The 27992-nt window shown below is 38.3% G+C and overlaps 4 protein-coding genes across 5 annotated transcripts; 2 read left to right on the plus strand and 2 right to left on the minus strand.

Moving 5' to 3' along the window:
- Positions 1 to 1370: 1370 nt before the first annotated feature.
- Positions 1371 to 7290, minus strand: LOC103340166 (calcium-transporting ATPase 1, endoplasmic reticulum-type-like). 2 transcript variants are annotated; one of them, XM_016795897.2, is made up of 9 exons: positions 7052 to 7290; positions 5385 to 6806; positions 5179 to 5248; positions 4956 to 5077; positions 3951 to 4232; positions 3476 to 3853; positions 2959 to 3068; positions 2348 to 2576; positions 1371 to 2232 (listed from the first exon to the last, which is right to left on the minus strand). In XM_016795897.2, the coding sequence occupies exons 2-9, from the start codon at positions 6798 to 6800 to the stop codon at positions 1654 to 1656; spliced, it is 3186 nt and encodes a 1061-aa protein (XP_016651383.2). In that variant the 5' UTR covers positions 6801 to 6806; positions 7052 to 7290; the 3' UTR covers positions 1371 to 1653. The 2 variants fall into 2 exon arrangements, with proteins under 2 accessions (XP_016651383.2, XP_088900046.1); XM_089043920.1 differs by having other exon boundaries at positions 5385 to 7283.
- A 7020-nt stretch (positions 7291 to 14310) lies between these two features.
- Positions 14311 to 15020, plus strand: LOC103340155 (uncharacterized). The gene has a single exon (XM_008243544.2). The coding sequence runs from the start codon at positions 14424 to 14426 to the stop codon at positions 14862 to 14864; it is 441 nt and encodes a 146-aa protein (XP_008241766.2). The 5' UTR covers positions 14311 to 14423; the 3' UTR covers positions 14865 to 15020.
- Positions 15021 to 19198: 4178 nt separating this feature from the next.
- On the minus strand, positions 19199 to 20917 carry LOC103340149 (protein CANDIDATE G PROTEIN-COUPLED RECEPTOR 7). Its single transcript, XM_008243531.2, has one exon. It carries the CDS (start codon positions 20814 to 20816, stop codon positions 19500 to 19502), a length of 1317 nt encoding a protein of 438 aa, XP_008241753.2. The 5' UTR covers positions 20817 to 20917; the 3' UTR covers positions 19199 to 19499.
- A 1370-nt stretch (positions 20918 to 22287) lies between these two features.
- On the plus strand, positions 22288 to 27863 carry PAH1 (Lipin family protein). The gene is made up of 11 exons (XM_089043921.1): positions 22288 to 22541; positions 22964 to 24670; positions 24769 to 25349; positions 25430 to 25503; positions 25807 to 25891; positions 26079 to 26165; positions 26301 to 26373; positions 26964 to 27007; positions 27114 to 27242; positions 27331 to 27432; positions 27555 to 27863. Exons 2-11 carry the CDS (start codon positions 23110 to 23112, stop codon positions 27606 to 27608), a joined length of 2790 nt encoding a protein of 929 aa, XP_088900047.1. The 5' UTR covers positions 22288 to 22541; positions 22964 to 23109; the 3' UTR covers positions 27609 to 27863.
- The last annotated feature ends 129 nt before the right edge of the window (positions 27864 to 27992 follow it).

A 27992-nucleotide genomic window follows, 5' to 3' on the forward strand; every position in this document is an offset into this window, starting at 1 on the left:
TGGATTTCACTCAATCGTTATAAATAAATAAATAAACATTTTTGTTATGTAAAAGAGAGTTTTCAGTACCACCAGAGGCAAAATCCAAGCAGGCTGAAACATTTTTCTAGATTCTTATTGCTCCAAGTGTATTGTTACTTGGTGGTTTTAATTATAGTCACCCTATTTAGTCACCTGGTAGACCGGAACATACAAAATTTTCCAAAATTGTTAGGTTGTCCAAATCGAAAGAAAACCTTAAATTATTTTCTTTGTTTCTTCTGGCCATCACCGAACTCATTTTATTGGACAACGTAGGTTTCTTTTCGCTCACTTGAATTAAAAAGTTGAAAAGGGACAGTTCATGGGATGGAAAAGTTTTCAAAAGAGGAGATTGTACATGCAATGCAATATGCATCAGAGTCCTGGTTGGTTGCAGCGAAACTCGAACTCAATGGTAATTGGACCAAAATGCGGGGCATTTTAATTCTCTGTTAGTTTATTTTGTAGGGTTGGCTTGTCATGGAAGAGTGATGACCTGTGTCTTTTCCGAATTATAATCTATTTTTTCTACACGCCTTCATTTCTTCACGAAAACCCCATTTCTACGCATGACATGATGTGTTTTGTACAACTTTCCTGGCTAATTACTTGTTTGTTTAACTCGACGTACCTTTTCTTTTTTATATTAGTAAAAAAATATCTCTCTGCATGTAACATATCTTATCTGCTTGTGTTAGGTGAGGGTGTTACATCTGCTCTAGACTGGCTGCGTGGGATAAATGGGTGTTCATCTACTGTGGACTGACTGTGTGGTATGGTTGGTTGTTGCGGGCAAGAAATATAGCAATGGGAAAAAGTAAACTTCGGGTTATTGACAATTTGAGTCAAATTGCTATATATACTTGAAAAATGGCACATAAAGGAGAATGAGGACGACAGTCGAACTCTAACCGTGACTTGATGGTTCAACATCTTCGACGAAATTAACCGTAGATGAAGAAAATCTCCCCCCATGACTTCTCGTTTTTGGGTTTCCGACGATTCCTTTCCCTTGGATAATCTCTTTTTCTATCAAAATAATCTACAATCTTTCCAGAAGCTTGTGTGTCAAAGATGACCCTTCTATCTGCTGATATATAATATAGGTGTCTTTTATTGTAGGCAAGAAAATATGTACATACATACCCAATAGAAGAAAGCAAGCTTTTTGTTTTATCATGGTCAACCATATGGGTGTGGAGCAGTTGCGAGGAATACTGATCACACTACTGTCGTGTCATTTGCTTTCTTAGGAATCAGAGTTTGATACTTGTGCGTCTTCATCCTTTTCTTGACGACAAGAGGGAAAAAAAATTCCCAAGTTGGAAAGTGAGATGGGCAAAAGATGATAACTTGCATAATTTTTCTATTGCATTCTCTAATAAAAGGGGGAAAGTTTTTACCAAAAAAAAAAAACCCTAGAAAAGAATTATTTAGATGAGGGTACGGGCAAATCAAGATATTGTTGTGACCAATTGTTCTTCAACAGCCAGACCATCCCTAAATAAAAACGGGAAGAGGGTCCAGATGAGACCCCTGATAGAAACTTGCTGTGTCAGAGAGACCCCCATTTCCACGGAGTACCAACACCCCTTGGACCAACAATCTCTATTGTAAAATTTGGAACTTGTCTCACTCTGTCTTGGGCTTTTCTCTCCTCTTGGTTACTTGAGACCTGCTGGTCCATCTCCCGACCAACTTGAGGATCTCATCCAGGAGAATCACCGGTAATGCAACAGCCAAAACCAAGAGCCACTCATTCAAGCTCAGGGGCACAATGCCGAATACTTGAGCTAAGAATGGCACGTAGAGGATCAAGAAGTGCAGGCCGAATGAAACAGACATGGCCACAAGGAGCCAGGGGTTCACCCATGGGGGCATCGACAACAGGCTTCCATCCTCCGAAAGGGCATTGAGGGAGTTAAACATTTCGATGGCGACCAACACGGAGAGGGAGAGTGTCATTGCTTTCACTTTTCCACTATGGAAATAATCACAGGGGTCATTCTCGAAGGAGATAACCTGAGTTCCAGCTGTGAAGGGTGAAGCAGTAAAGTTCGTCCAAGATGAGCACTGTCCCCAGTTGGCAAGTTGGGAGTAAGTCACAAGAGAATGGCCATCCCCACTGAGGTCGATACCCAAGAAGGAACCATGCGTATACCAAATAATGAATACGCCGACAGTTGCCACACCAACATACATCCCAATTACCTATCCAGCCAAAGATTCAAGCGAGAAGATTAGAGAGAATGTCCTCATGTGAAGTCATTCAAACTGTGACATCAAAATGCAACAAATTGGAAGAAAGAAGAAAATGAAAAGTTACCAAATAGCGGAATAATATCCACGCGCTGATAAGTGAATCATCACTTCTACGTGGGGGCTTCTTCATTATGTCTTTGTCTGGAGGATTAAATCCTAATGCTGTTGCAGGCGGTCCATCAGTAACAAGATTCACCCACAAAAGCTGGACAGGTATGAGGCCTTCAGGAATGCCTAACGCTGCTGTTAAGAATATGGAGGCAACCTCACCAATGTTCGATGAGATCATGTACCTGAAACAGGGTTTAAAACTTTAAATCAGGGAAACATACATGTCCAGGCATCTGACAAAAAGGAAACCTAAGTGAATTAACAAAATTTCCAGGGTTAAATGTCAATATTATAAAGTATCAAGATCTGTGGTCACTTCACCGGGCAGGGTATAGACAACTGGAAATCATCAGTGACACCATGCAATATGAATTTCTTTCTTATTCATTTGTTTATCATACCATGGTTTTGTCTTTTAACAAAACCTTTTTATATTACCATTCAGGAGCATTCTATATGTATGGCAGTAGAAAAAATGCTGGACAAATTTTATGAGGAAAAGAAAAACCATTGTTTTAGTCACATCTCTCTAAAATGCTAAAAAAACACAGATAACAAACGAACCTAATAAAAGCTTTCATATTGTTGTAGATAGATCTGCCTTCACCAACAGCAGCAACAATTGTGCTAAAATTATCATCCGCCAGAACCATGTCGGAAGCTTCCTTTGCAACCTGTCAAGGAGAAGAGATTGGAAAGTTTATGGTATGAAAGTGGTGAGACTGTCTAGAAGGAAATAAAGAGTTAGTAAATTAAGCTAAAAAATTAACAAGCAATTAACATTTAAAAGACATCATTAACAATATATCTACGGTTCCTTATCCTTAGCCCTAATACTCATATGTTGGTAAAAGGGGTGCTGTTTCACAGAGCATTCCATTTACATCTCTAAGAATGAAATCTCAAACAAGAATATACTATATGCCACTTATCAATTTGCTTTGATGCATGTAATTACTAAACTCACTGTAAATTGAAGATTTAATTCATGCACTTGCCCTGTTAATATATTAAGTTACCTCTCCTAGTGGTTTTGATATGTAATTAAGTGCCTCCTAAAAAAAACAACTAAAGAAATTACCTCAGTTCCAGAAATGCCCATTGCAATCCCAATATCAGCAAGTTTCAAGGCTGGTGCATCATTCACTCCATCACCAGTCATGGCAACCACCTCACCATCCTCTTTGAGCAGCCTAACAATCTCTTGTTTGTGCTTTGGTTCAGCCCTTGAAAACAAAAGCCCCCCACTTTGTCTCAGATAGGCTTTCTGATCAGGCAGACACATAAACTCTCTTCCTGTAATGCTTCTTGGCTTAATGTCTTCACCATCACCAAACACACCTATTTCATGGCATATTGCTTCTGCTGTGTTCTGGTTATCTCCAGTAATTACCATAACACGGATTCCAGCTGCTCGGCAGTCTTCAATCGCATCAAAAACCTCCTCTCTTGGGGGATCCTTCACAAATTTATACAGCAATCAAGTTAGAACAAAAAATGATAATACGATGAAATGAATAGGTAAAAAGATGCAGAGAGGCCATATTACAACTCACCCTCAGTCCAACTAGGCCAACAAAAACAAGGTTGCTCTCAATTGATGAATAATTGGATGGATCAAGTAAAAGTCTATGAGCTGGATGATCTTCATCACCATCATAGGATTCAAAATCGGCGAGCTCATCTTTATAAGCAAAACCCAGACAACGTAATGCACTAGTTGACATCTCATTAAGAGCTCTTACAATAGTGTTCCTTGAGTTATCATCCAGTGGTACAACAGTACCGTCAAGCAACTGAACCTTAGTGCTTCTCTCCAACACATTTTCTACAGCACCCTGCAATATTGCAGCACCTCATTTTAAAAGTCCACAACATTTCCTTAAGATATATATTTTTACATGGAGAAAGAGCAAGGAAGTACGTGTGGGCAACGCAATTGCTAATGCTCAACTTATCTTTTCAGTTTCCAACAGTGAAACAGGCAGCATAATGTTACAGAAAAGTAAGGAAACACAGATTGAAAAACAGACAAGGCCCTTCTATCCGTCATGCTTTTTATTTCTAACTGAAATGTGAAGTTTCAAATTAATTGCGGACATTATAATCTAATTGAAAGGGTGATTCTAGTTTATTCTACTAAAGGCAAATACAACTACAAAAGTCAGTTCCAAACAGGGATCAAAGGTATTTGGATACTTCCAAACAGAAAGCCTTGCCTCTTGAGACATACACCGTTTGCCAAGTCTCACAAGAGCACTACTTTAGTGAAAAAGTAAAATCAGGACAACATAACATAATTTTGCCCCTACCATCCTCTGAAGGAAAATAAAAAATCCTTAACAATATTTCACATATATTCCTCAAAATCTCACGCTGTCCTCATGAATCCTGCCATGCACCCTTTAAACATACTTCACAAAAGGACACTACAAAGATTCCCAGTCTGTAATTGAAATTTGAAAATTAGCACGACACACCTTTGCATGATAGAATTATCGGAATATATGAATATAATAAGTTCATAAAGTTATTATTAAAATTGAACTACAATTGCAAACCTTCACTAGCAATGACTTTTTCTGTGAACGGGAGTTGACAATGACACCCATGGATTTCCTATCACGATCAAACTCAAGGGTTCCAACTCGGCTTTCAAATTCATTCCACTTCTGGCAACAACCTTGAGAAGAGATATAACCATACTAGAGCATGTAAATTTACAGGTTCAAAATTATAACAAAATAGAGAAAGGAAGCATTTCATGTCTGGAGTGTGACTTACGTAGCAATTCGCTTTCACTTGATTCTGCACCTAGAGACCCTTCAGGAAGGCCCATCTTCTCAACTAAAACCTGAAATGGCAAAAGGACAGACTCAAGCAAGGAAATACTATATATGATGTTCAATGAGGTAATTGATCAATTTCAAAATATGAAAAACCCATAAAAGTCAAAAGAATAAACCTACAGCGTAAGGGTCTAATCTAACCTTTAAAGCTGCCTCAGTAGGCATTCCATGAGCAACATACTTCTGTTCTGCATGAGTAACTCCAGCGTCATTGCAAACAGCAGCTATCTTTGCAATCATTTGAAGATTAGCATCCATACGACCAGTTGGCCAGTCATGAATTTTACCATCGAATGGATTGTATGTAGTCCCATCCACCTTAAACTTGCGTAGTATAGTAGGTGTAGGACCCAAAGCCACAAGTTTTGACACTGCCATCTGGTTTGTAGTCAAGGTCCCCGTTTTATCTGAACAAATCACAGTCGTACAACCCAGAGTTTCAACACTCGGCAACTTTCGAACCAAGGCATTCTTCTGAGCCATTTTGCGGGTACCAAGCGCCAAGCAGGTTGTGATGACTGCGGGCAAACCTTCAGGAATGGCAGCCACAGCCAATGCAACTGCAATCTCAAAGTAATATGTGCACTTTTCAAACGAAAACTTGAAATTTGCCGGCCAGCCATTGACATATTCCCAAGTGAGGAAGTACTTGACATTGATGAGCCACACTAATGCACAAATCACTCCAATTATCATCGTAAGCATCTCTCCAAACTCATTGAGCTTCTTCTTCAATGGTGTATCTTCCTCGCTCTGCGAGGCAGCATGGATTTGCGAATGAACCTTCCCAATCTCAGTCAACATCCCTGTCTGCGCAACCAAGCAAATGCAATGCCCATTCACAATAGTTGTCCCCGCAAAAACCATACTTTTCTTCCCTTGAATATCCACGTCCTCAGAAACCGGCTTGTTAGTCTTATTCACCGCCTCACTCTCTCCAGTCAATGAACCCTGCTCGACCCTCAAAGTCGAGCTAATCAATTCCACAACACGCATATCAGCAGGCACCTTATCCCCAACTTTAAGCTCCACAATGTCACCGGGGACGAGCTCCTTGGCCGCCAAACTGGGAACCTTACTCCCATTTCGAATCACAGACGCATGCTCGGACTGAATCTCTTTCAGCGCCTCCAACGCCTTCTCGGCATTGCTCTCCTGCCAAACCCCAACTATGGCGTTCACAATCAGGATCAAGAAGATCACCAAAGGCTCCACAAACGCCGTGATCTCCTTCTCGCCGCCTTCTTCCCCGTCCAGCCAAGCCAGAACAAAGGAAATGACGGCCGCAGCGAGCAGAATTCGAACCAGAGTGTCGTTGAACTGCTCCAGAACCAGACTCCAAATAGACTGACCCTCGTGCTTCTCCAACTCATTCCATCCATACTTCTCGCGCCGCTTCTCGACGTCTGCCGAACTCAACCCTAATTTCCTGTCCACGCCAAAGTGCTTCTCGCACTCCTGAATCTCTTTTGCCCACGCAGGGAAGACATCACCGTCGGACGGCCTAGGGTTTTTGTCCTCTTTCTGTTTACCGAAATCTTGCCCTCCCTTCCCCATTTAGATCTACCACAATCAACACAGAGACAAACAATTCTTTTCAGATCAACTAATCCAAAGCAATTGTTTTTCCAATAAACCCTCAATACTGAGAAACGAATCTTTAGAAAACGGAAACTCCAAGCGGATTGGAAAAATTCAATTGCAATGAACAAAAATATAACAGTCGAGAAAATACAACGAATTGGACTGTTTAGGGCTTTGACTCTTCAAATTAACCAAGTTTTTTTCCACAGGGGTCCAGTTCGTACCTCAGTCAGGATTTGCTGTTTTGTTTCCCAGGAAAATGAAACGTTAGCCTTTAAGAGAGAATGGGAAAGACGACCCAAAGCTTCAGATCAAAAGCATCGGCTGCCGTGCCTCTCCCACTACCACTACGCTTTCTGCTTTCCACGCACACTGTCTCTCTCTCTCTCTTCGCTCTCTCTCTCAGAATTTTATTATAAGAGACAATCAGTAATTAATCAGGATCAGAATTAGGCTAATTTTCTGCGAAACATCCCAGGGTGATCAACTTAACGACGCAATGCTTGGCCTTGACGTGGTCGAAAGCGACAGCTGGCGCTTGGTGAAGTGGCGGAATTCTATTGGAGGATTTTCGCTCATCTTGGTTCCTATTGGCCACATGTCCAATTCGTGCGGGGGTGATGTACTTCGTTGGCTTTTAATCAAAGATTTTCTGTTGGCACCCAACGATCCAAATTACAAGCTGCGGTCCGTTTGATTTGAGCAATAATCCGGATACGGGTCAATCTGGCACGTCAAATAACTTGTTCTGTTCTCATTGACCGTAGATCAAACACGATTTGAAAACTATTCATGCCTTATCTTTTATGTACCTAAAGTAAAGTTTGAAAACTTGAAAGTGAAACGTTCAAAATTCCGCCAATTATAATTGGTTAATGAAAATATTGAAATAAATAAATAAAATTAATAAAACCACTCGGGCTAGTTTTTTTAGGGACATTTCCTATTGAGATGAGCGATAACATACTACACTCATACACACTACACTAATACTGGACTCAAGATCTTTTCGATGATCAATTGCTTAAAAGCACTACACCGGAGGGTCTTTTACAATGAGTAATTTTTGTGTCCTACACCAATATCCAAACGATAATATGTGGAATATTTCCAATGCAATCAATCACATATCATAAAAAGCAAGAGATATTTAGTTATATACTCTTCCTTAACATTAGTGATATAAATAAACCTTACACCATTTAATTTATATAAACAAACCTTTAAAAAAAACCCAAAAAAATACAGTTAGACCTATTGAATTTAATTTGTATTATTAAATTACTTTTATGCCTTATTGAGTATATTGGGTTTTTTTTATGAGGTTTTAAGGTTGGACTTGTTTTAAGAAATCATGCTTTTGTAATTTATAAGAAGTTAGAAGTCTCTTTATTACGTTGTAAATAAGCTTTGTATGTCTTTCTAATGTCTATTTCAAGTAGGTTATTTTTTTTATAATTTGGGCCTCTCTATATAGGCTATAATAGTGAATCTTCCACAAAGTAATGCAGTATGGAGATATTTCTACATGTCATACGTATATTGGATAATACAATGTGATATACCCGGAACATATTAAAATTTATCCTTTACAATTTCTCTAAACAAACTCACAGGGCTAGTTTTTTATTATGAGGAAAGTCAATAAATATTTGTAAATATCTCATCCGTTCCTTTCTTCATCCCAACATGCTACTGTCATCTTTTTTATTTATTTATATAAATATAAAAAATCAATTGCAAATTATATGTTCAATATAATTCATACGGTTATGTGGAGATTGATTACGAGCCTTGAAACGAATAAGAGTTCAAATCTAAAACGGCAATTCTGTACCCTAAAATTAGTGGCTCACAACAACTATAACTCTTTTTTTTCTTGGATTTTATGTCAAATTGGAATCCCATGGATATGTCTTTTGCCATGACTTTGACTAACTTTGGACAGACCTTGACCATGGAGTAGGCAATCATGCCTTTTGAAGGAATAAAGTAACTGGGGAAACTTGAGCCAAAGGTAAAGCATTTCAGTGCGAGACACATCGGTCTTTGAACGACGAAGCTTCCAGGAAGAACCACAAAAGGAAACCCGAGGATTTTGGTTTTAAATAATAAAAAGGTGGTTGTTGAAATATTTTATATGCACTTTCTGAGTGCTTTACATTTGCATCATAAAACCTATTTCAATCAAGTGCTTGTCTGCTACTACAAATTGATAGTATGTGACCAAGGAGACATATTAGGAAAATTATGAACCAAGTTTGCAAGCATCAACAATATAATTAGTTTCTTAAACGTGTGTTCGGTTCGGTCTCAGTGTATGTCCCTTACACTCGAGTTCGGTTCTTTTTTATACAATATCCAACTCTACATGTGCAAAAACGGCATAGTATTCTGGAAATGGAAGTTTTCTACTGCTGTGTACTGTGTCAATAATGGTGCAGTCAAAATCAATTTTGCATGTACTTTGTGTGAATCTAACTACTAGGAAAGTTCCAGTCTTTTGACTGCTGACTTCGAAAAGATTTGTTTCTCAAGCAAGATAATAAGTATATTTTTTAAGTTGTTTTTTCAACAATATTGACATATAAGTTTGATTACGACTGATTAACATGATTGAAGCGCTAAGACTTTAGTTAAGCTTTATAAGTTTTATATTATTTATTTTCGTATATATTATGTCATCAGATTATCAATCTAGACTACGTATCGTTTTGATTCATTGTGCAACAAATAACTTGCGACAAATAAAGATTCTGATGGTCATAAACCGTGCTCTCCAGATTTCAGGTCAAAATTAGAGTGCCCGTGAACCGCCAACCAAGCTGTCCTCCTCACCACAGCTGTGTCTTGGGTTTGGTAACAGAAAACAGGATGACTGAACCAGTACAATTTATATTGGAAATTTGTCTCTCTCCGATATAAACTTTCACCACATTTTCGTTTCCATATTAAATCCTGATTATTTTTTGCTGAGAAGTCAAGTATATTCCATAAATAATGAGATTAATTCATTGATTAAAACAAAGGGCAAGGTGCTTGATGAGAAGGTACCTTCCTTTGTACCACTGATCTCTGTTTCTTAATTAATATTTTATTATTATAACTGATAGCGGAAGCAACCAAGAAGAACCACAGGATTTATAACACACAAAAATAAAATAATAGTAAAAGTCTGCTCGTGTCACTGTCGGTTGTTGTGTGAGGTTTTAGGTTTATTCCAGAGTCCCAAGCACATGCTTTTTGTGGTGGAGAGGAGGAGACCCAAGAAAAGAAATCACTGTGTCTTGGTGACGCATGACATATCTCTGGTTGGTAAATTTTTTTATTTGGAGGAAGGAGCTAGAGAGTCAATTGGGAGGACGTCCCCTTGAATAATTGAGCAAGTTGAATTTCGAAAATAGTTGGCATTGAGGGAAGCAAGAATGGAAATAAGAAATATAAAAAAAGCCCAGGAAAAAACCAAAAACCAATGACTTGGAAGGAGCCCACAGCAAGAAAACTGTGTGTCAAGATGTGAACGACTCTGAAACTGAGAGGAGTTTAGTTGGTGACCTTGGGCAAAAACTGAACCTACCACCATAATGACCCATCAAATTTTCTTTATAGGTGCCTACCGTGTTTGGACAACAAGTTACAAGTTTGAATATTGGGGTTCTATTTCATTCCCATATATTAAATAGGTCAATAAGGAAATGTCGCCGCCGGGCATGTAATGATTTTGAGTCTTTGATGTAGTCTTTGATGTAGATGGATATTACATACATCAACGACTAATAATTTCTAATGATTCAATTGCATGAACGCATGATTTATATTATTAATGTATATATATACAAATCTCGTATATATCTTTGAATTCTAAATCTAAAATCAACGACTGAGATTCTAATATATGATACTTACAAGACACATAGATCCTAAAAAAAAGAAACAAACCAAGGGAATCGGATGAATGTATATGATGAAGGTGACTCCAAAACAAAATCTAAGATGAAAAGATAAAAACCTCATTGTCTCATAAAATTGGATGTTACCGAGATGGAATCTGGACTGGGTACTAAAAGTTTAGGCCCTAGTGGAGTGACCCCAGGTCCCCACTCAACCAGCATTGCTCTTGCCCTGTGGGAAGGGCATACTATTGTTGCCACTGAGAACAGTGGAGAATTGAGAACCTTTAATTCACTTGGGATTATTTACGGTAGACCGACAGTTGTCCTTTCCAATGTCATATCCAATCGAGTGGTCAAAACCTTTGGCAAAGCATCTATTGGCTCTTTAAAGAAGTGCTTCTGTGATTAGAATTTTAGATCTCTCTGGTGCTTGTACTACAAAATCATCCTAAAAATCAACGGCTTTTTTGTGGCCTGGCTGGCCTTCTTCGTTCAGTGTGTGACATTTTGCAGGCCTGGCCCTTTTATTTATTTATGAAATTGAGTGCTTCAGAGGTTTATAATCATGGGTTTTCAGTGAAAACTAGGAAATATAATAATGGGTCAGAATCTGGGCCGTACAAGTGGACTTAGCTAGTCAGTGAAAAGTCTGAACATGGGCCTGGAACCAGTCCTGGTTCTAGGGGGGCTTCCGAATGCATACAATAATTTGATTATGTCCATTTTATCCCTGGTTGTACTATTCACAAAATCTAAACTGTTGATTTATTTAAAAGCCCAAGAAGGGGAGGCAGATTTGGTGGAGGCAAAAGCAAAATTAGAAATTGTGGGATCTTTGCTTAGAGTATCTCCAGGAGAATCTGCAAATTTTAGCCAAATTCTAGTTAAAATAACTAGAAAGCTATTATAGCAAACTACTTAAAAGGTGCTTCCTCTAGCAATGTTCTCTATTTTGGCTAATCTGAAATATTTTATTATTATTATCTCTTTCTCTTTCTCCTTATTTCTCTTGCAAATCAAATATATTTAAATAAAAAAAATAGAAACCCAATCCCACCAACCTCTCAAATGTCTTTATCTCTCTCTCCCTTTTTCTCTCTCTCCTCCTCTCTACATGTAAAGAGCCAAAAATTGGTTCTCCAAAATAGAGAGCCAAGTAGGGAGTCTGCTGCAGGAGGATTTTCCTTTTTTTAAGCCAAATTAGCTAGGAAAAATAGGATAGAGAGTCTATTAGAGATGCTCTTAAGAGCATCCACAATGGGAGGGTGTATATGGGGTGTATGTTAAATATACACCCCTTGTCACGGGAATCGTCTCCAATGGGGTGATGTAAAATGTTGTAAATGTACATCACCACCATGGAGATGTAAAATAACATGTACATTTACATTTATTTTTACATCTTCTGCAGGCGGGACCCACCAGAGAAAAGAGAAGAAAAATAAAGAAAAGTCAGCATAAAAGGCTGGGACTCACGGCTATAGTAATTGCTGGAAAAAAAATCACATGTTGTTTGCTCATTTGTGGTTTTCATGCTCCCCCCAATGTTTTTGGATGAAATCATATCTTCTTCGAATTTAAATATTTTTAGGTCTATTTGTTTGAAAAATTAAAACTAACCTAATACAAAAAAAATTAATTTTATAAAGTAAACACAAAATACAATTTTAACACAGAAACGAATTAAGACAAACAAAACAATTATACATTTTAGATTTACATCTTTTCTCATTGGAGCAAAAAACGTATTTACAATGTAAAAGTGGCTTTACACCCCCCCACTGTGGATGCTCTAAGTGCTGGTTATACACCCTTCAAATTTTTAGTTGCATTCAGAAATCTTCTAGATATTGTTATAGAGATTATGAGAAAGATGTTGAAAGTAGGAAAAAAAATTCATATCTAAATTCTTAACACATATAGTCCCCATTAAAGGCCTATTTGGAAGAAGTGATTCTGAATCTAGAGATTAAATTGTTACAATCCATATAAGTCAACAAATTTTGAATTAGAAGAAAATAAAGAATTGAATATCAAACACATTATAATAGAGTTTTACTAAACGAACCCTAAAATTAATTAACTGAGTACTCCCAACTATCAAAGTATTTATTGAATTACTAATTTACACTAATATAAAATAACCAAAAAAGATATATGGAATTGTGAAACAAATATAATTTTAATAAGTACACCTACTCACCATATTCAACGCTAATCAAATGTAGAGAAGTTTTTGTATTTCTTGTTGTCCACAATGAACAACGTAGTGAGCATTGGCAGAGGCGCAAGGAAAGACATCTCAATGTGCTATGTTGCTCCCCTGTCTAAATGCTCGAAAATGAATCTTGAAATCAAAGTGAGATGATATGATATTTACTGAGCTTCTACAAAATCACTCTCATCAATCCTCTCCTGGTTTTTTCTTTTGCTTCTCGTTCTCCATCTCTAAGTTTCGTATTTGTAGAAACTACTGCTTAATTTGATTTTTAAAACTAATATTCAAAATTTCTAGCCAAATGTGCATTTGATTACCATGTTTCTACATCTTATTATCTTCCGTATTCCCTTCGAATTGTTCTGTTATGCTCAAATTATGTAAATTCACTTACACTTTTATCGAACTCATGCAGTTCCATTCAGAAAATACAAGTACATTCAGAAAACACATGTACCTTCATATAATTTTTCAAAACTCAGGGATTTATGAGGTCAAGTCCTCAAATTTTAGTCTGGAAGATGGTGACATCCTTATAATGTATGGCTTACGGAAATAACAACATAAAATCCTAAAATGTAAATGCCCCTTTCCAAATACAGAACAAATGGTATCATATATACTTGTTGGTAAAGCTCATCAACTCTAGTTGATAGACACCGTCTTCAGCGGAGTTTTCAAAGTATGAACGTTGATCCCACAAGCTAGAGATCTCAATACTATCAACAAGCTACAACATGTTGATACTAAAACATAATCATTAAAGGCTGCCTTTAAGAATGGAATACCAATGCATAAACTTGCAAGAATGAAAATTAAAGATTTTGATGTAAATCCAAAATTTGAAAAGATGACACAAATTCATGTAAAAAGAGAAATCTGATTTAGAATTTGTATTAGAGCGTGTGATAGAGTGCATATAAGGGTGTACCAAAGGTATTTTGGTAGTAAAATAAGGTATACTTTATTAATTTTACATTTTAATTAAAATATTAAGGTATACTTAGATCGTAGGTGTACTCAGTTAATTTTAGAGTTCATGATCTAATGTTTTAAAGCTTTATTTAACAAATTTAGACTTTAGGCCATCCAACTCATGCCCAACAGCACAGCACACAAAATGACACAATACAAAGAAGCAGTCATTGCCAATTATGTCACATCATTCTATACACACTCATAATAACATGCTAAATACCCCACTACCTCAAATCAATAAACCCCTAATTACATTTCCAAATACCACAAATACCCTCTCTCTCTCTCTCTCTCTCTCTCTCTCTCTCTCTCTCTCTCTCTCTGTGCTCTGCTCTGTTTTTTGTATATCTTTTCTTGCAATCTAAGTCTAGCCCTTATTATTTGGTCCAAACACAACCCAAATGATATAAAAACCCCCAGAACACATTTACATATACTCTTCTGCTGTGACCTGCAGAAGTATATATATACTTGCACATTACAGTTTGCCCTGCAAAAAGAAAGAAAATGACTTCAGTTTGCATATCAAACTGCGTCAACGACGCACGTGACCGGCGGGTGCCGATGCGAGCCACCTACGTGAACCTCTACAAGTGGCCCGAGTCAGACGCCGAGTTCGTGAGGTCGATGAGCTCCAACGGGCGGCGATCAGGTGCGGCGCAGCAACATGGGCACCCAAGAGTTGTGGACAGCATATCCTGCAGGCAAATGTACCTGAGGAGCTACACGTTCTCAAGGAAAGAGACGGTGCCTGAGAAAACCCAGAAATGCTTTGGCCGAGTCAAAGAGAAAATGGTGAACAATAAGAAGGGGAAGGCCAAAGGAGGACGCAAGAGGAGTAACAAGTGTTTGGTTCTCAGGAAAGTGAAGGAACTGTCATCTGCTGCTCTGTTTAGAATTTTCCAGAGGTTCTTGTCTTGCTCTGCTAGTGTAGATGTTGTGAATTGAAGTTTCTTAATTTAGTTTTGTTAATTTATAATCCAGAGAGTATGGTTGTTTGTTTGTGCTTTTGTTTCTGTAATTTTGTGTTGGATATATAAATGCTGAAAAAGGGAAGGGCCCCCATATATATATTTGGTTCTGCAATTAATATTTCTGTATTTATATGCTTTTGGTTTAGAAATTTGCATCTCTCTCTCTCTCTTGGTACTTTAAAAAGAAAAACCCAGATGCCAGAAAGCAAGTGAAGTCCAGACATTTGATTGTTTGGTTTCATATTCTTTGTTTGATTAAAAATTTGGCTTTTGGGTCATCTTGGGGTGTGTGTTAGTTCATGGTGTAGTAGAATAAAAATAATGTAAACCAGTGACTCTAAAAGAGGTGTTTAGGTTGCTTGCTGCTAGCATATGGTAGGTTGCTTGCTGCTAGCATATGGTAGGTAGCTTAGCTAACTGCAGAAATAAAACCTTGTATATATACATGTATGTATGACTGTTAAATCATGCGGCAAAATAGTAGAAAGTCCAACTCTTTGACTGATGATGCTTAGCCAGTTTATCAAACTTTGGTAAAGAATCGCTGAGCTGCACAGAATTTGAAAATTACTGCACAGAGAATGTTTCAAAGCTCAGTTGCATAAACAGAGGACCGAGTCAATGTTATATTTTTTTATTTTTCGGGTACTGAAAAGATTCGAGCTTTCTGTGACAGTAGTTTATATGAAGCCCTCAGTGTTGCAAGCTGAAAAATATATATTAAAACAAAAGTTTTATGCACAAAAATGGCTAATTGGCTTTGGATTCTGTTGAGTTTAGGGAGCTATGAAAGACACTAGCTCTTTTGGGTCAAAGAATCTTTCTCTGTCTTATTGGGGAAAAGCCTATAGTTACGGTCAAATTTTCCCTGGATTTGGTGCCAACTGCAAACTAGAAAACAAGGCATTAAAATGACCAATTCAACATGGTGAAAAAACTGATTCGGCTCCTTCTGTTGTGATCCAAAAATTACCTAACGAGGACACTCCTATGGTGATTCTTTTGACACTCTCGGTGTTTTAATTACAGTTTTTTTTGTACACGTTCCTTCAAAGGAGAAGAATTTGCATGTAACGGGAAGAATATTGTTTTGCTATCCTCATTCAATTATGTGGAAAGTTATCATGCGTGTGGAACGTGATTGGTTAAGGAGTAATATACAAGTTTTTCTCCCTTCAAACCCATCGGGATTAATTGGGTTCTCATTGTCGTTTTAATTGCAAATATTGGATTTTTCCCTTCAAATGAGAAGGATTTCAGGACATGATCTCTATCTATTAACAATCAAATTATGAAATGGATAATTTTGTTCATGGGAATTGTCACAGATTAGAAGGTATTAATAAACAAATATTAAAGCATGGGCGGATAAGTGGCCTGGCCCTGTCCTTGTTAGCTAATTATTCCTGTGCTTATTATGCCCATGCATGTTTTCTCATTTGAGCTTTCGGCCTAGTGAGTAATTTGTTTAAAGTCACGGTAACATTATCACGTAGTATTATTAATTCACCTATATTGCATTACGTCGAGCCATAGCGGCAACCACGTATTAAAATAACTATAATGAAGCCTGGCTTAGTATGATAGCGAAGAGTGAAGAAATCACAAAGTGGCAACCCTGGGCCATGGAAAAAGAGAAGGATATAATGATAACAGCCACCAAACACATTGGCTTTTGTTGATGAAGCTTGCATTCTAAGGAAGGTTGGTTAATGAATGCTCCTGCTGAAACTTGATTCCTATGGCTATGGGGCTCATCAACAACATCTAGAAGTATAGAAAATTGAGTCTTGAAACTTGTAATAATAAGCAAGATGGTTTAGTCAGAGGGCAAATCCCTAAATTAGCCTTGAGATGCATCCTAATTCCTAAAGCCAAAGTTTGCTTGGGGTCTTTGATCTTCCTTTTTTTTCTTTTGGCCAGTGTGACTTCGGTCTTGCTTATGCTAGCTTAGCTTCCAAAGTCATGCAACACCACCAACACACACCCTGGCCCTTTGGAAAAGAAAAAAAGAAAAAGAAGAAGAAAAAGAAAAACAATCTTTGATGCCATGGACGACACAGATCTTTTCAACCCTCTGTTTTGTCTCAGCAGCCCAACTCAACCTTGAAGCTTCCAATAGGACCCATACAGTACTGGTATTTTCAAACTTCTATCTTATCTTGACCCATTTTTCATGTCCCATAAACTTGGAAGCCCAAACTTGAAGCTTCAATAGAAGTCTAGCCCTTCAATGGGTAACTTTTGCAGCATATTTTACCTAACCACATTCTCCACTGTGATACTTAAATAAATTCCACACACATTGAGGAATGTGATGAGTAAACATGGTATAAATATGATACAAATAATTTTGGTGTAATCTTAATGTCATCTCCTACAACATCAAGGAGAATATAACAGGGTGTTGATCCTCTTGACCAGAAACTATGAACAAAACTTTGTTACAGGTTTCCTGTCGACTATCATTGTGACATTGTTTGAGGAACCATAGATGATGGCAGAGTAAAGGATAGTTTACAAGGGTATGTTCTAGTGCATTGCACATTCTCATCCTAGCTGTGGACATTATTTATAAGTGCACCTTCTAGTTTGAGGCATACTTATTATATATGTTAAGATGTAGCCTTGTAGCTTTGCTTGGTTGCATTGGTTGTCCTGAATTTGAACAAATAAGTATTGTACTATATTATATTAAAAACAGAAAGAAACAAACCGAGTACCAATTCAAATATTTGTATGCATTGTAGAAAGTGGCAGTGGCCAAAATAATCTGGGTGAATAAGCTTTAAGAAAATAGAACAGCCTTTCCTGTCTGGACTCTCTCTGGATCAGCAATAAAATTCTCACGATTCAATAGCAAAGCCTCTTTTTGGGGAGGGTTTGGAGAGTAATTTTGAAGTTGATGTGGAGATATTTGCTTTTCCTAATGATCCATTCAATCAAGAAATATTTGCTTCGTCTTCTTTCCATCCTCATTGTCCACGTGTCCTCTCTTTTCATCTTTCATTTGGGACAAAAAATAGAACCCCACCTGCAGGTGGCTAGTAGCTCAATGGTTAAGAGCATTTAACCATGCACATGAGTTTTTAGGTTCGATTTCCCCCTCCCCCAAGATCGCTCGTCTAAAAAAACATAGAACCTCAACTCTACTTAAATTACCAATCACCCCTCTCCTTTCCTCACCAACTCTGTCAATCATTTTGTGACGTTAATTCCAAGAAAATAATGAGGCTCTCAATCTTCATTCTCTGCCCCATCATTGATGTTTCGTTTTAGGACATCTGTCTTAAAACTTAAACACATACAAACACCATTAACTCTGGTTAGACCCCACCACCATAGCAGAAAATTCATAATAGAGGTGAGGTTGGCAAAATATGGTAAAGGATTGACAACACTGGCAGCCCTTGTTTCATGATTAAGAGCTTAAGCAATAACACGGCTTGTGTTTAACAGAATTCGTTTGCATTTACTATGATGATTTAGATAAGATCCTAAAGCTCACAAGCCTTGCCTCACAGGAGAAGACACAAATCCAAAGAGCACAACCCTCAGCAGTAAAGCCTCTACAAGTTAATCACAGAAAGATCAATACTAAAACTCAATCTGGACACAGCAAGAAAGGGGACACATAACAAGCTGGTTAATGCCTCTGAATTAAGACCGATAGGTTGCCAAAAAAGGTTTTTTGCTCCATAATGATCAGTTGTCAACAGTCTTAATTTGTATTATTCTTTAAGTTTGTATGCTGATAAATTTGTTTTGATTAAGATTGAATTCAGTTTTTTAGGGTGAACAGAATTTGCTAGAACAGACTGTAGCAGTGACCTGATGATCTTATCTCAAGACTAGTAGTTTCCAAGTAGGTTTGGTATTCAAAGTTTTAAATGGTTCAATTATTAATTTTCGTAATTTGACTCAGGGTTACATAGATAGACCTTCTAGCAGATTCAAGCTTCTGTTAGGGTGGCAATTACCAAAACTTCCATAAGCTTCCTAATTTGATTAGAGAAACTAAAGACTATACAGAGAACGCAATTAGTCAATAGTTCAGAGTTACATAGGACTTCCAACAGATTTCAAGCTTTGAACACAATCACCGTCATGCAGGAATTATACTCAATCTTATCATGAATGAATTTATAACAACTTGTAATAAATAAAAAAACTTATTTCAGTAACCATTGTCAGCATTATACCTGAAAATACTATTAACAATCCTTATGAATGAAATGAGTCACAACTGGTAAAGTGGTACATATCAAATCGAGTAGTATAACAAACCAAATCTAAACAGATACAAGAGGCAGAAATCATTATCAGTGTTATAGATTGAAATCATTATCAGCATCTTTCGATTCAAAATCCTATCAAACAAAAATTACGAAGCAGAGTATCTTAAACAGAAAACTTCTTATAACAAGTAAAAGAACAATAATACAATTGAAAGGAAAAGAAAAGAGGCAACAGAGTAGGAGCAGCAGACCTGACCCATCATTAATTCTATCAGTAAATCCGATAAGCGGAACTCAAAATATTGCACGGGCAGCATCAGCAGCAACATAGTCAAATACAGATGGGCAGCAAAAAATGAACACTACCCAATTCAAAGCTCAAACTCCTCGTCCCTAAGAGCCATCTCAGCAGCCTCTTCTTCCTCCTCATCAAGAATAAAGTACTCGTTCCTCTCCACGGGCCTAAACATATAGAACATGACCATGTAAAACACCAGACTTGCACTCTCCTCAGCCGCATTGCTCACCCACTGGTACTTATAAGCTGCAATGGTCTTAAGCGCGAAAACCACAATTCTTGTGAAATACAAGTACCCAATAACGACAATGTAAAATTGCCTGAAAAGGGTCAACTTGGCCAAGTTTCTTGCAGCTTTTCCGTCGGTTTTCGACGTCTCTCTCAGAGACCTAATGGACCAAACGATGGGGAATATGATAGCACAGCAGCAAATGATATCAACCAACAAAAACACCTGGTTCCAGGTGACCCAGTCCTTGATAAACGGCCCAGTTTCCCCAATCACAACAGACGCCACGTTGGCCAAGACCTGCAGAGGGATTACAATCATCAACACCTTTTTCTCCTTCTCCTGCAAGAAGGGCTTCAAAAACGACCACCCGGTCCCGATCAAAACGATCACCGTAAACAACAAAACGACACGGAGGAACTGGAAGATGTAGAACAACACATCCCATCCGTGGGCGGTACCGGTGACCTTGACATAGTGCTTGTCCTCCGCCGCGGAAATCAGATTCAACGCCTTCATCAGAAGCAGCCCACCCATCAAAAGATGGATCCGGTGCACGGATCTCTTGTTGGTGTAACAGAGGTAGACCCAGAAGCCCACAAACACCAAATAGGCCAAAAAGAAGACGAAGAACAGAGAAGGAAGATGGGTCAACCCGGCCGACAAATAGTCACGCGCACCATCTGGGTCGAGATTGTAGACCTCCGTCCGTACAAGCATGGAGACGGTGGTCTCCGGAGCACAATTGGCGAAGAAGAGGCTGTACTCGTTCGGAGCAGAGACCGGGTACGAATGGTTGAACGACTGGAGGGGCCGCGGCGAGAGCTCTCTGAAATTGAAGAGACGGGTTATGTAGCGCGAATCCAAAACGCAGAGCTGAGGGTTCTGCTGGATCTCGACGAGGACTTGCAGGAGGGACTCTTCGGAGAGGAGGAAGAAGCCTAGGCGCGACGGGTCGATGTCGCTGAGCCTGGAGGTGAAGGACACGTGCGAGACCCGGATGGTCACGTGACCGCTGTGGGTGAACCCGAACTTCTCGAAGAGGATCATTGGTCGGTTGTCGGAGGAGATCGTGAGGCTCTTGATCTCCGCGGCGGTCGGGGACACCAGCGCCGCCACCAGGGCGGCGATGACGAGAGGGACGAGGGGCAATTTCGTCATTTTGCTCTCGGCTAGGAGTCCAGGCCTTGGAGGAGGAGATGGAGGGGAGATCGGGAGAGAGAGAGTTGGGGATTTTTGGAGACGAAGGAAGCGAGGACGGGTTGGCGTGGATTATAAGATTTGTTTCGGTTTGACGATAATGACCCCCTTTCACTATGAGCCAAAATGAGGCCCAATTGTTTATGGGCTTGGTGCGCCGGCAGGCCCATTTTCTAGACTCTATCTCGTGGGCTCGTGGAAAAATATTAAATCTACGCATGTGCAACACGTGGACGTATATTCGGATGTCACAGCTTCACAAGTCACATCTCATAACTCACAAGCCTTGGTTTTTGTTTGGTCTCACAAATACCCTTGTTCCACCATCAAACCCCCACATTGCCATCGTGGACTTGCAATTTATTATTTTCTCAAATCAATTAATTTACTATCATGTCTAGTTGCACAAGTGGACATGGTTGATTATTAATGACACCGTTTTTGTTAATGATAATGGATGTGATTAATCTCATTATATTTGTCCTGTCCTCGCTCATTCAATACGATAAATTAAGGAGGGTTATTGAATGTGTTGTGTTTTGACACACCCAAAAAAAAAAAAAAGAGTTGTGTGAATAGATTTTTTCTTTTTTTTATTCTTTGATAAAGTGTTCGTGAGAATTTAATAGCACAAGAAAAAGTGCAAATTAGCAATGAACCTATAAACAAACGTTTTTCAAGAAAAAAAGAAAGAAAAATAAATATAAACAATTATTTTGGGTGGTGACACCCACAGCGGTCACGTGATCATTTGGATAAATGGATTTCAAATCTATCAAATATTTTTTTAGGAACTAAATCTATGAATTTAGATGATATTATCAGGAAAAATGAACAAGAAAAATGGGAGAAAACAAATAAATTTCAAATGTTTCCTTGTATATATTCATTTCAAATCTACTGTGTATAGTCATTTCAAATTTACAACATCTAGTTAAGTTAATTCATTTAATATAATATGATTCTTGTTTTTGTTAAAAAATTTAGCATCGGCATCAAATTCAGAAAATTTCTTTAAAAAATTTGATCCCAATAGAGTCAAGGAGTAATTCAGGTTACATTTTTCTTTTTAATTATTGTTATATTATCAGAAATTTGAAGACCATGATTACTCAATTGGATTTCTCCATTTCCCAACATTTTGTGTAAAAAAAAGGAAAGGGCATTATGGACAATTTGGTTCGGACCGTATTAAATATTTGTTAACTTCGAGACAAAGACTTATAGCACTACGAGGTGCAGGTGCTGCCGGAGGTGGTGGTCCGACTCCACCTCAATCAAACCTGGCGACATGCATCTGAGTAACAGCATTTAAAAGACCAAACTACCCTTTCTCCAAACACCAAATACACGTCACCGTCCAAATTCTCCACGTAATTTCGTCGAACCACAGGACCAGTTACTTATGTTCCTTCAATGGGTACCTATTTAATGCTTAGCCATGGAGATTTCTGTCTCTGGATTTTTCTTTTTTCCTGTTATCCAAACAAACCTCCAAGGGAAATCCGAACTTCGAAACCTCCAGTATTTCAACGAAGGAGGTTGGATTTCCAATTCGCCATCCCAAAAGCCCAAATCAAATTCAAAATCAAAATTCAAGGAGAAAGAGCCCCGCAGAGAGAGTCGTTTGATTCTTTGAGCTGTCTCTGGTTGCTCATTTCTTCATATCATTTCCAATTCAAACCCGTAAGTTTAATCACAATGCTCTTCGTTTTTGCTAGTTTTATGTGTATTATGATTTTTCAATGCATTTTCGTTCTCAATTTTCAGTCTTGATTATTCATGTTTTTTTTTTCTTTTCAATTTATAAAGATGTATTGGAGAATTGTCGTTAGCGTTTGTTTGATTCCCAAGAAATCGAAGGAAAATAAATTTGAGCTTTTTCAGCATCTCAGAGCTCAACTTGCTTGGATTGTATCGAAAGGTTCCAAATTGACTAATGAAAAAAATAAAATTATTATTTTTCTTTCTTCATTACCTGGCAACCAAACAGAGTGTTAGGGTTTCCAGTCATTTTTAGATGACAAATGGTTGCTCTATTTGTGTATATTGTTCAGATTGTTAGATTGTGTTGTGTGATTATCATTCCATTATGTGTTATGATGCAGATACCAAAGAAGGATCAGAATCATAATCAAGAGGAGAATTTTGGATGAATGCGTGAAGACAATTTTTTGTTGACAATTAAAGGTTTGAGTTTAGATGCTAATTGGGGTTTCACTAAATTTTGAGGGTTTGTTAGTGGCTTGACCAGATGAATGTGGTTGGCAAAGTTGGGAGCTTGATATCCCAAGGTGTTTACTCTGTTGCCACCCCTTTTCATCCCTTTGGTGGGGCTGTTGATGTCATTGTTGTTCAGCAGCAGGATGGGACATTTCGAAGCACGCCTTGGTATGTCCGGTTTGGTAAATTTCAGGGTGTTCTTAAAGGTGCAGAGAAGATGGTCCGCATAAATGTAAATGGAGTAGATGCCAATTTCCATATGTATCTTGATAACTCAGGAGAGGCTTATTTTGTAAAGGAGGTTGATTCTGGTAAAGGAAGTGAGACAAATGGGGTTGTGAAGGATTCTGTTACTTTAGAACCTACACAAGAGGAAAGTGGTTTGGAGATTGATAACCAGAATAATGGTAATGAAAACGTTCTTGAAATTCGTAGACTGGAGCATAGTGTCTCTGATTCGATGGTGGTTCAGTTGCGAGATGAACGTGATTCCTTAGGTGCAAACCTGATACAGAGGGCAGAATCTGATTCTGATCGGAGGTATTACGAATTTAAAGATGAGCAATCTTCTCTAGAGGGTTCCGTTGAGTTATCAGAGTATGGATCAAGTCGATATGATAATTTAGACAGTAATCATATTGTTGAATCACAGAATTTAAACTCAGAAGTTATATTGGTGAGTGTGGATGGTCATGTATTGACAGCCCCCATTTCAGCATCAGAGCTTAGCACAGAGGATGTGCAAGACACACCTCGATTCAATCTTGGCCCAGGTGAAGAGACCGACTTCTGTGAAGGCAATGAGGAGTTTAGTTCAGGTGAAACTGCTTGGGCTGCTGATTATATTTGTAAGCTGAATGATTCTACAACTAGTGACGCATCTGGTAATGTTTGTGGAGTTCAGAATGAAGATAATGTTATTGGCCGTCAGCTGGAAGTTGATGAAGGAGGCAGGGGACTTGCATGTCAAGCTCAAGAAACTCAAAAGACTTCAAGACAAGAAATAGATCTTCAGATGCATAGGGATTCAGAATATGCATCTACTAACAAGGCAGACGTTTTCAAGAGCTGTTTGGAGCTAGAAGAAATGGCCAAACGTGGTGGGAAAGCTGATGTTGAAGATATGGGGTCCTCATTGGAGGTTCAAAATTCACCAGAAAAATCTAATCAGACTCTTCTGGACCCGATGGTTGATAGAACTGAAGATGCTAGTGTTATTGAATTGAGAAATGACAATGAGTTATCTGCTTCTTGTGCTTCTGTTTCACCTGGCAACAATATGTCTCCACATGTACAAGTTGGAAGTGAATCAGTTGAGAAGATTGTGTCTTCTTCGGAACAAATGAGTATTGAAAGCATTTCTGCACATTCTGTCAGTAACGATCCAGACTGGAAGGATGAACAGTGTGTTACATCAGCAGCAGTCGATGAGACAGAGAGTAGTCAACAAATACCTGCAACTGGAGATGAATGCAGTAAAAGTGAGCTAATAGAACCCCCAACAGAATCTTCAAGTGAAGAAACACAAAATGACCTAATAAAACCCCCAACAGAATCTTCAAGTGAAGAAACACAAGTCCATTCAAGCATAAGTAAGCACCTCTTACCTGCTTCAGTTGTTATTTAACTCTCCATATTTTTTTCTTGATTCTATTATCTAATTTGTGTTTACTGTTCTTACAATTTCCAGGGTTTGAGATCTCACTCTGTGGGAATGAACTTCGTGTGGGTATGGGCGTCAAAGCTGCTGCTGAAGCCTTTGCTGCACGCCGTGTATCTGCACAGGATTTCATAACTTCTGCGACATCGATTTTGAAAAATGAAAATCTGATTATCAGATATAGGGAAAGATACTTTTTGTGGGAAAAAGCAGCTCCCGTTGTTCTTGGAATGGCTGCATTTGATCTAGATTTACCTGTTGCGCCCGAGGATGCAATTCCTGTGGAACAAGATGGCTCAGAAAAACCCAGGGATGAGGATTCAGGAATGCCTTCCACTCCTACTGGACGCAGATGGAGGCTCTGGCCTATGCCATTTAGAAGGGTGAAAACACTTGAGCACACCAGCAGTAATTCATCAAATGAGGATGAATTTGTTGATTCTGAATCTGGTCTGCAAAACTCACAACTTGAAGCAACTCCTGAGTCCCCCCAAAAGCAATTTGTGAGGACAAATGTTCCCACCAACGAGCAGATAGCATCTTTAAATCTCAAAGAAGGTCAAAATATGATAACTTTCAGTTTCTCTACCAGGGTTTGGGGGACACAACAGGTTTGCCAATCATCTGGTGTTTCATTTATAAATTTAAGCTATAGCCAATAGTGTTACTAAGCCATTTTTATCTTTACCAGGTTGATGCACATATTTACTTGTGGAAATGGAATGCCAGAATTGTAATTTCTGATGTTGACGGAACTATTACCAAGTAAGGCTGCTGTAAATGTAATGTGGTTTTGATTGCTAAAATAAGATTGCTTCTTCAACTTTCTGAAAGTAGATGGAAAATGTTGAAAGTTGTAATTCTCTTGCTTTCTTCTATTGCCATAGGACAAAACCATAAGAGACCTAGTTTAGTACCAGACAGTTATACAAATTAATTCTTTGGACTATCAGATGTCAGCACAGGCAATCTGCAAACCTATCAAAAATACAAAAAAGACTTTACCATCATGATGTTATTATTGCTTAGTTTAAAGATAAAACTTTCACCTGAATCCATTTTTTCCAGGTCTGATGTGTTAGGCCAGTTCATGCCATTAGTTGGAAAAGATTGGACGCAATCTGGTGTGGCTAGACTTTTCTGTGCAATTAAGGTACATCTCTTTAAAGATCATTGCAGGGGAAAAAAAGACTTGTAAGCCCCATGTTCTAACTGAGTTTAATGGGATTGCATAACTTTAATATTATAATGGAAAATCCCTTTCTTTTATATTATAATGGAATTATTTGGTTTTTCTTTCGTACATTGCTATCTAATATTGAGTCCTGCTTTTTCTACAGGAAAATGGATATCAGCTACTGTTTTTGAGTGCACGTGCAATAGTACAGGCATATCTAACGAGAAGCTTTTTAGTCAACCTAAAACAGGTAACCTAATAATAGCGTGGTTTTTGGTATCCCTTTCTCTCTAATCCAACACCAAATTATAGTTCCTTGCCTTCTTTAAGTGATTATGTTGATAGAACTGCATACGCCAAGTTGATTACTCTTCTGTACTTGCAGGATGGAAAAGCTTTACCCAATGGACCTGTTGTTATCTCACCCGATGGATTATTTCCTTCATTGTATCGTGAAGGTGAGGTTATCTCTGTAATATCTGTTCAGCTTGCATTAACTAACTGTATTATAGTATTTATGGTGCCCAATCTGTAATGGTAATCTCACTGATTTTTTCATGAAGTATACCATGTGAAAATGAAAGCCAATAGGAAACTATAAAAGGAGAAGGGCATGCATAGAAAATATTTGTAGTGTTTACCACGATAGAAATATTTTAGACGCTAGTAGGTTGATTTGGATCAAAGCAGCATATTTCAGCCATGGTATGGTTTTATAGGGTGCCTGTGGTAAACGAGTAACTATTCTCTCTCTTGTTCACTGTTAATATACGATGACTATCACATCCTCTATTTATTTGGATACGCAATCATGAGAACCTTTCCTTGATGTGTACTAACTTGAGCATTTGTTATTTCCGTTGACCCGTGAACGAAGAGCATGTAGTTATCCATGGTTTTATAGACACATCACACCACCACTGCCAGATAATAGCTAGCTCCTTTGTTTGCTTACATGTTTGAATTCTACCTGTCTTTAATTTTTTTAAAATGTTTATTTAGTTTGCGCTGATCAATTAGTTTGTTTTTACCTATTTGCTGATGGCAGTTGTAAGAAGAGCACCACACGAATTCAAAATTGCCTGTTTAGAGGTAAATAGCTAAGAAAGTTAAACCCAAGTTAAAAAGCGAACATGTCTGGTTGGCATTGGACCGTTTTCTTCTAAGAGTTGTGATACGTGATAATCATATGCTGCAGGACATAAAAAAGCTCTTCCCCTCTGATTACAATCCATTCTATGCGGGTTTTGGAAATAGAGACACAGATGAGCTCAGCTACAGGAAAATTGGGATTCCAAAGGGCAAAATATTCATAATCAATCCCAAGGTAATTGTCTTCCACTGATGCTTATCACAAACCAAAGAGAGCAAATACATGTATCTTCTGTGGTTAAACTGTTTCCATTAACTTGCAGGGCGAGGTGGCCATCAGCCATCATCGCGCTGATGTGAAGACGTACACATCCTTACACACTCTCGTCAACGACATGTTTCCTCCAACTTCACTGGTTGAGCAGGTAACTTAACATTCTTCTACATCCTCACCTCAGAACATAAACCGAAGTGTGTTTAGAGAGAGCTCTAACTCTGGCTTTGTTTTCATAATCGATGATGAACCTGGTTTTCAACACATTTGCAGGAAGACTTCAACTCGTGGAACTATTGGAAAGTGCCACTGCCAGACATTGAGTGATGGTTGTTACTTAAACATTTCCCTTTGGCCAAACATGTCGGCGGCTTGGAGGCATGCACATTGTAGAGATAACAACACTTAACATTCTTGCTGATCGTCGTCTCCATTCTATGCACATAATAGAACTGATGGCTCTCTTTTTTTCTGGGTCAGTTGTATTATCAGTGTAATATCCAAGCCATTGGCATTGTATTAGAAACTTGAGATTTTGATAGTCAAGAAAAGCTCTCTTAAAGAATAAAAGTTATTTTGACACTTTGCTTGCGCCCCCCCCCTCCTCTTCTTTCCCTCCCCTTTCACATTAGCGTATCATTTGATGTACTTATCCATTGTAATCTAAAAACTTTTGCAGTAAACATTTAATTAAGACACGGTCTGGTCACT

This window comes from Prunus mume, linkage group LG1 (genome assembly GCF_029339155.1).
Source record: "Prunus mume cultivar Tortuosa linkage group LG1, ASM2933915v1, whole genome shotgun sequence".
Classification (NCBI taxonomy): domain Eukaryota; kingdom Viridiplantae; phylum Streptophyta; class Magnoliopsida; order Rosales; family Rosaceae; genus Prunus; species Prunus mume.

Bases quoted from the DNA above. Each gene is read 5' to 3' on its own strand.
- PAH1 (XM_089043921.1), top strand. From the start codon at position 23,110: ATGAATGTGGTTGGCAAAGTTGGGAGCTTGATATCCCAAGGTGTTTAC. The intron at 25,350-25,429 runs GTTTGCCAATCA...TATCTTTACCAG, and splicing joins GGGTTTGGGGGACACAACAG to GTTGATGCACATATTTACTT. The intron at 25,892-26,078 runs GTACATCTCTTT...CTTTTTCTACAG, and splicing joins GACTTTTCTGTGCAATTAAG to GAAAATGGATATCAGCTACT.
- LOC103340166 (XM_016795897.2), bottom strand. From the start codon at position 6,800: ATGGGGAAGGGAGGGCAAGATTTCGGTAAACAGAAAGAGGACAAAAAC. The intron at 4,233-4,955 runs GTTTGCAATTGT...GCAATATTGCAG, and splicing joins AAAAGTCATTGCTAGTGAAG to GGTGCTGTAGAAAATGTGTT. The intron at 2,233-2,347 runs GTAACTTTTCAT...TTGGCTGGATAG, and splicing joins GGATATTATTCCGCTATTTG to GTAATTGGGATGTATGTTGG.
- LOC103340155 (XM_008243544.2), top strand. From the start codon at position 14,424: ATGACTTCAGTTTGCATATCAAACTGCGTCAACGACGCACGTGACCGG.
- LOC103340149 (XM_008243531.2), bottom strand. From the start codon at position 20,816: ATGACGAAATTGCCCCTCGTCCCTCTCGTCATCGCCGCCCTGGTGGCG.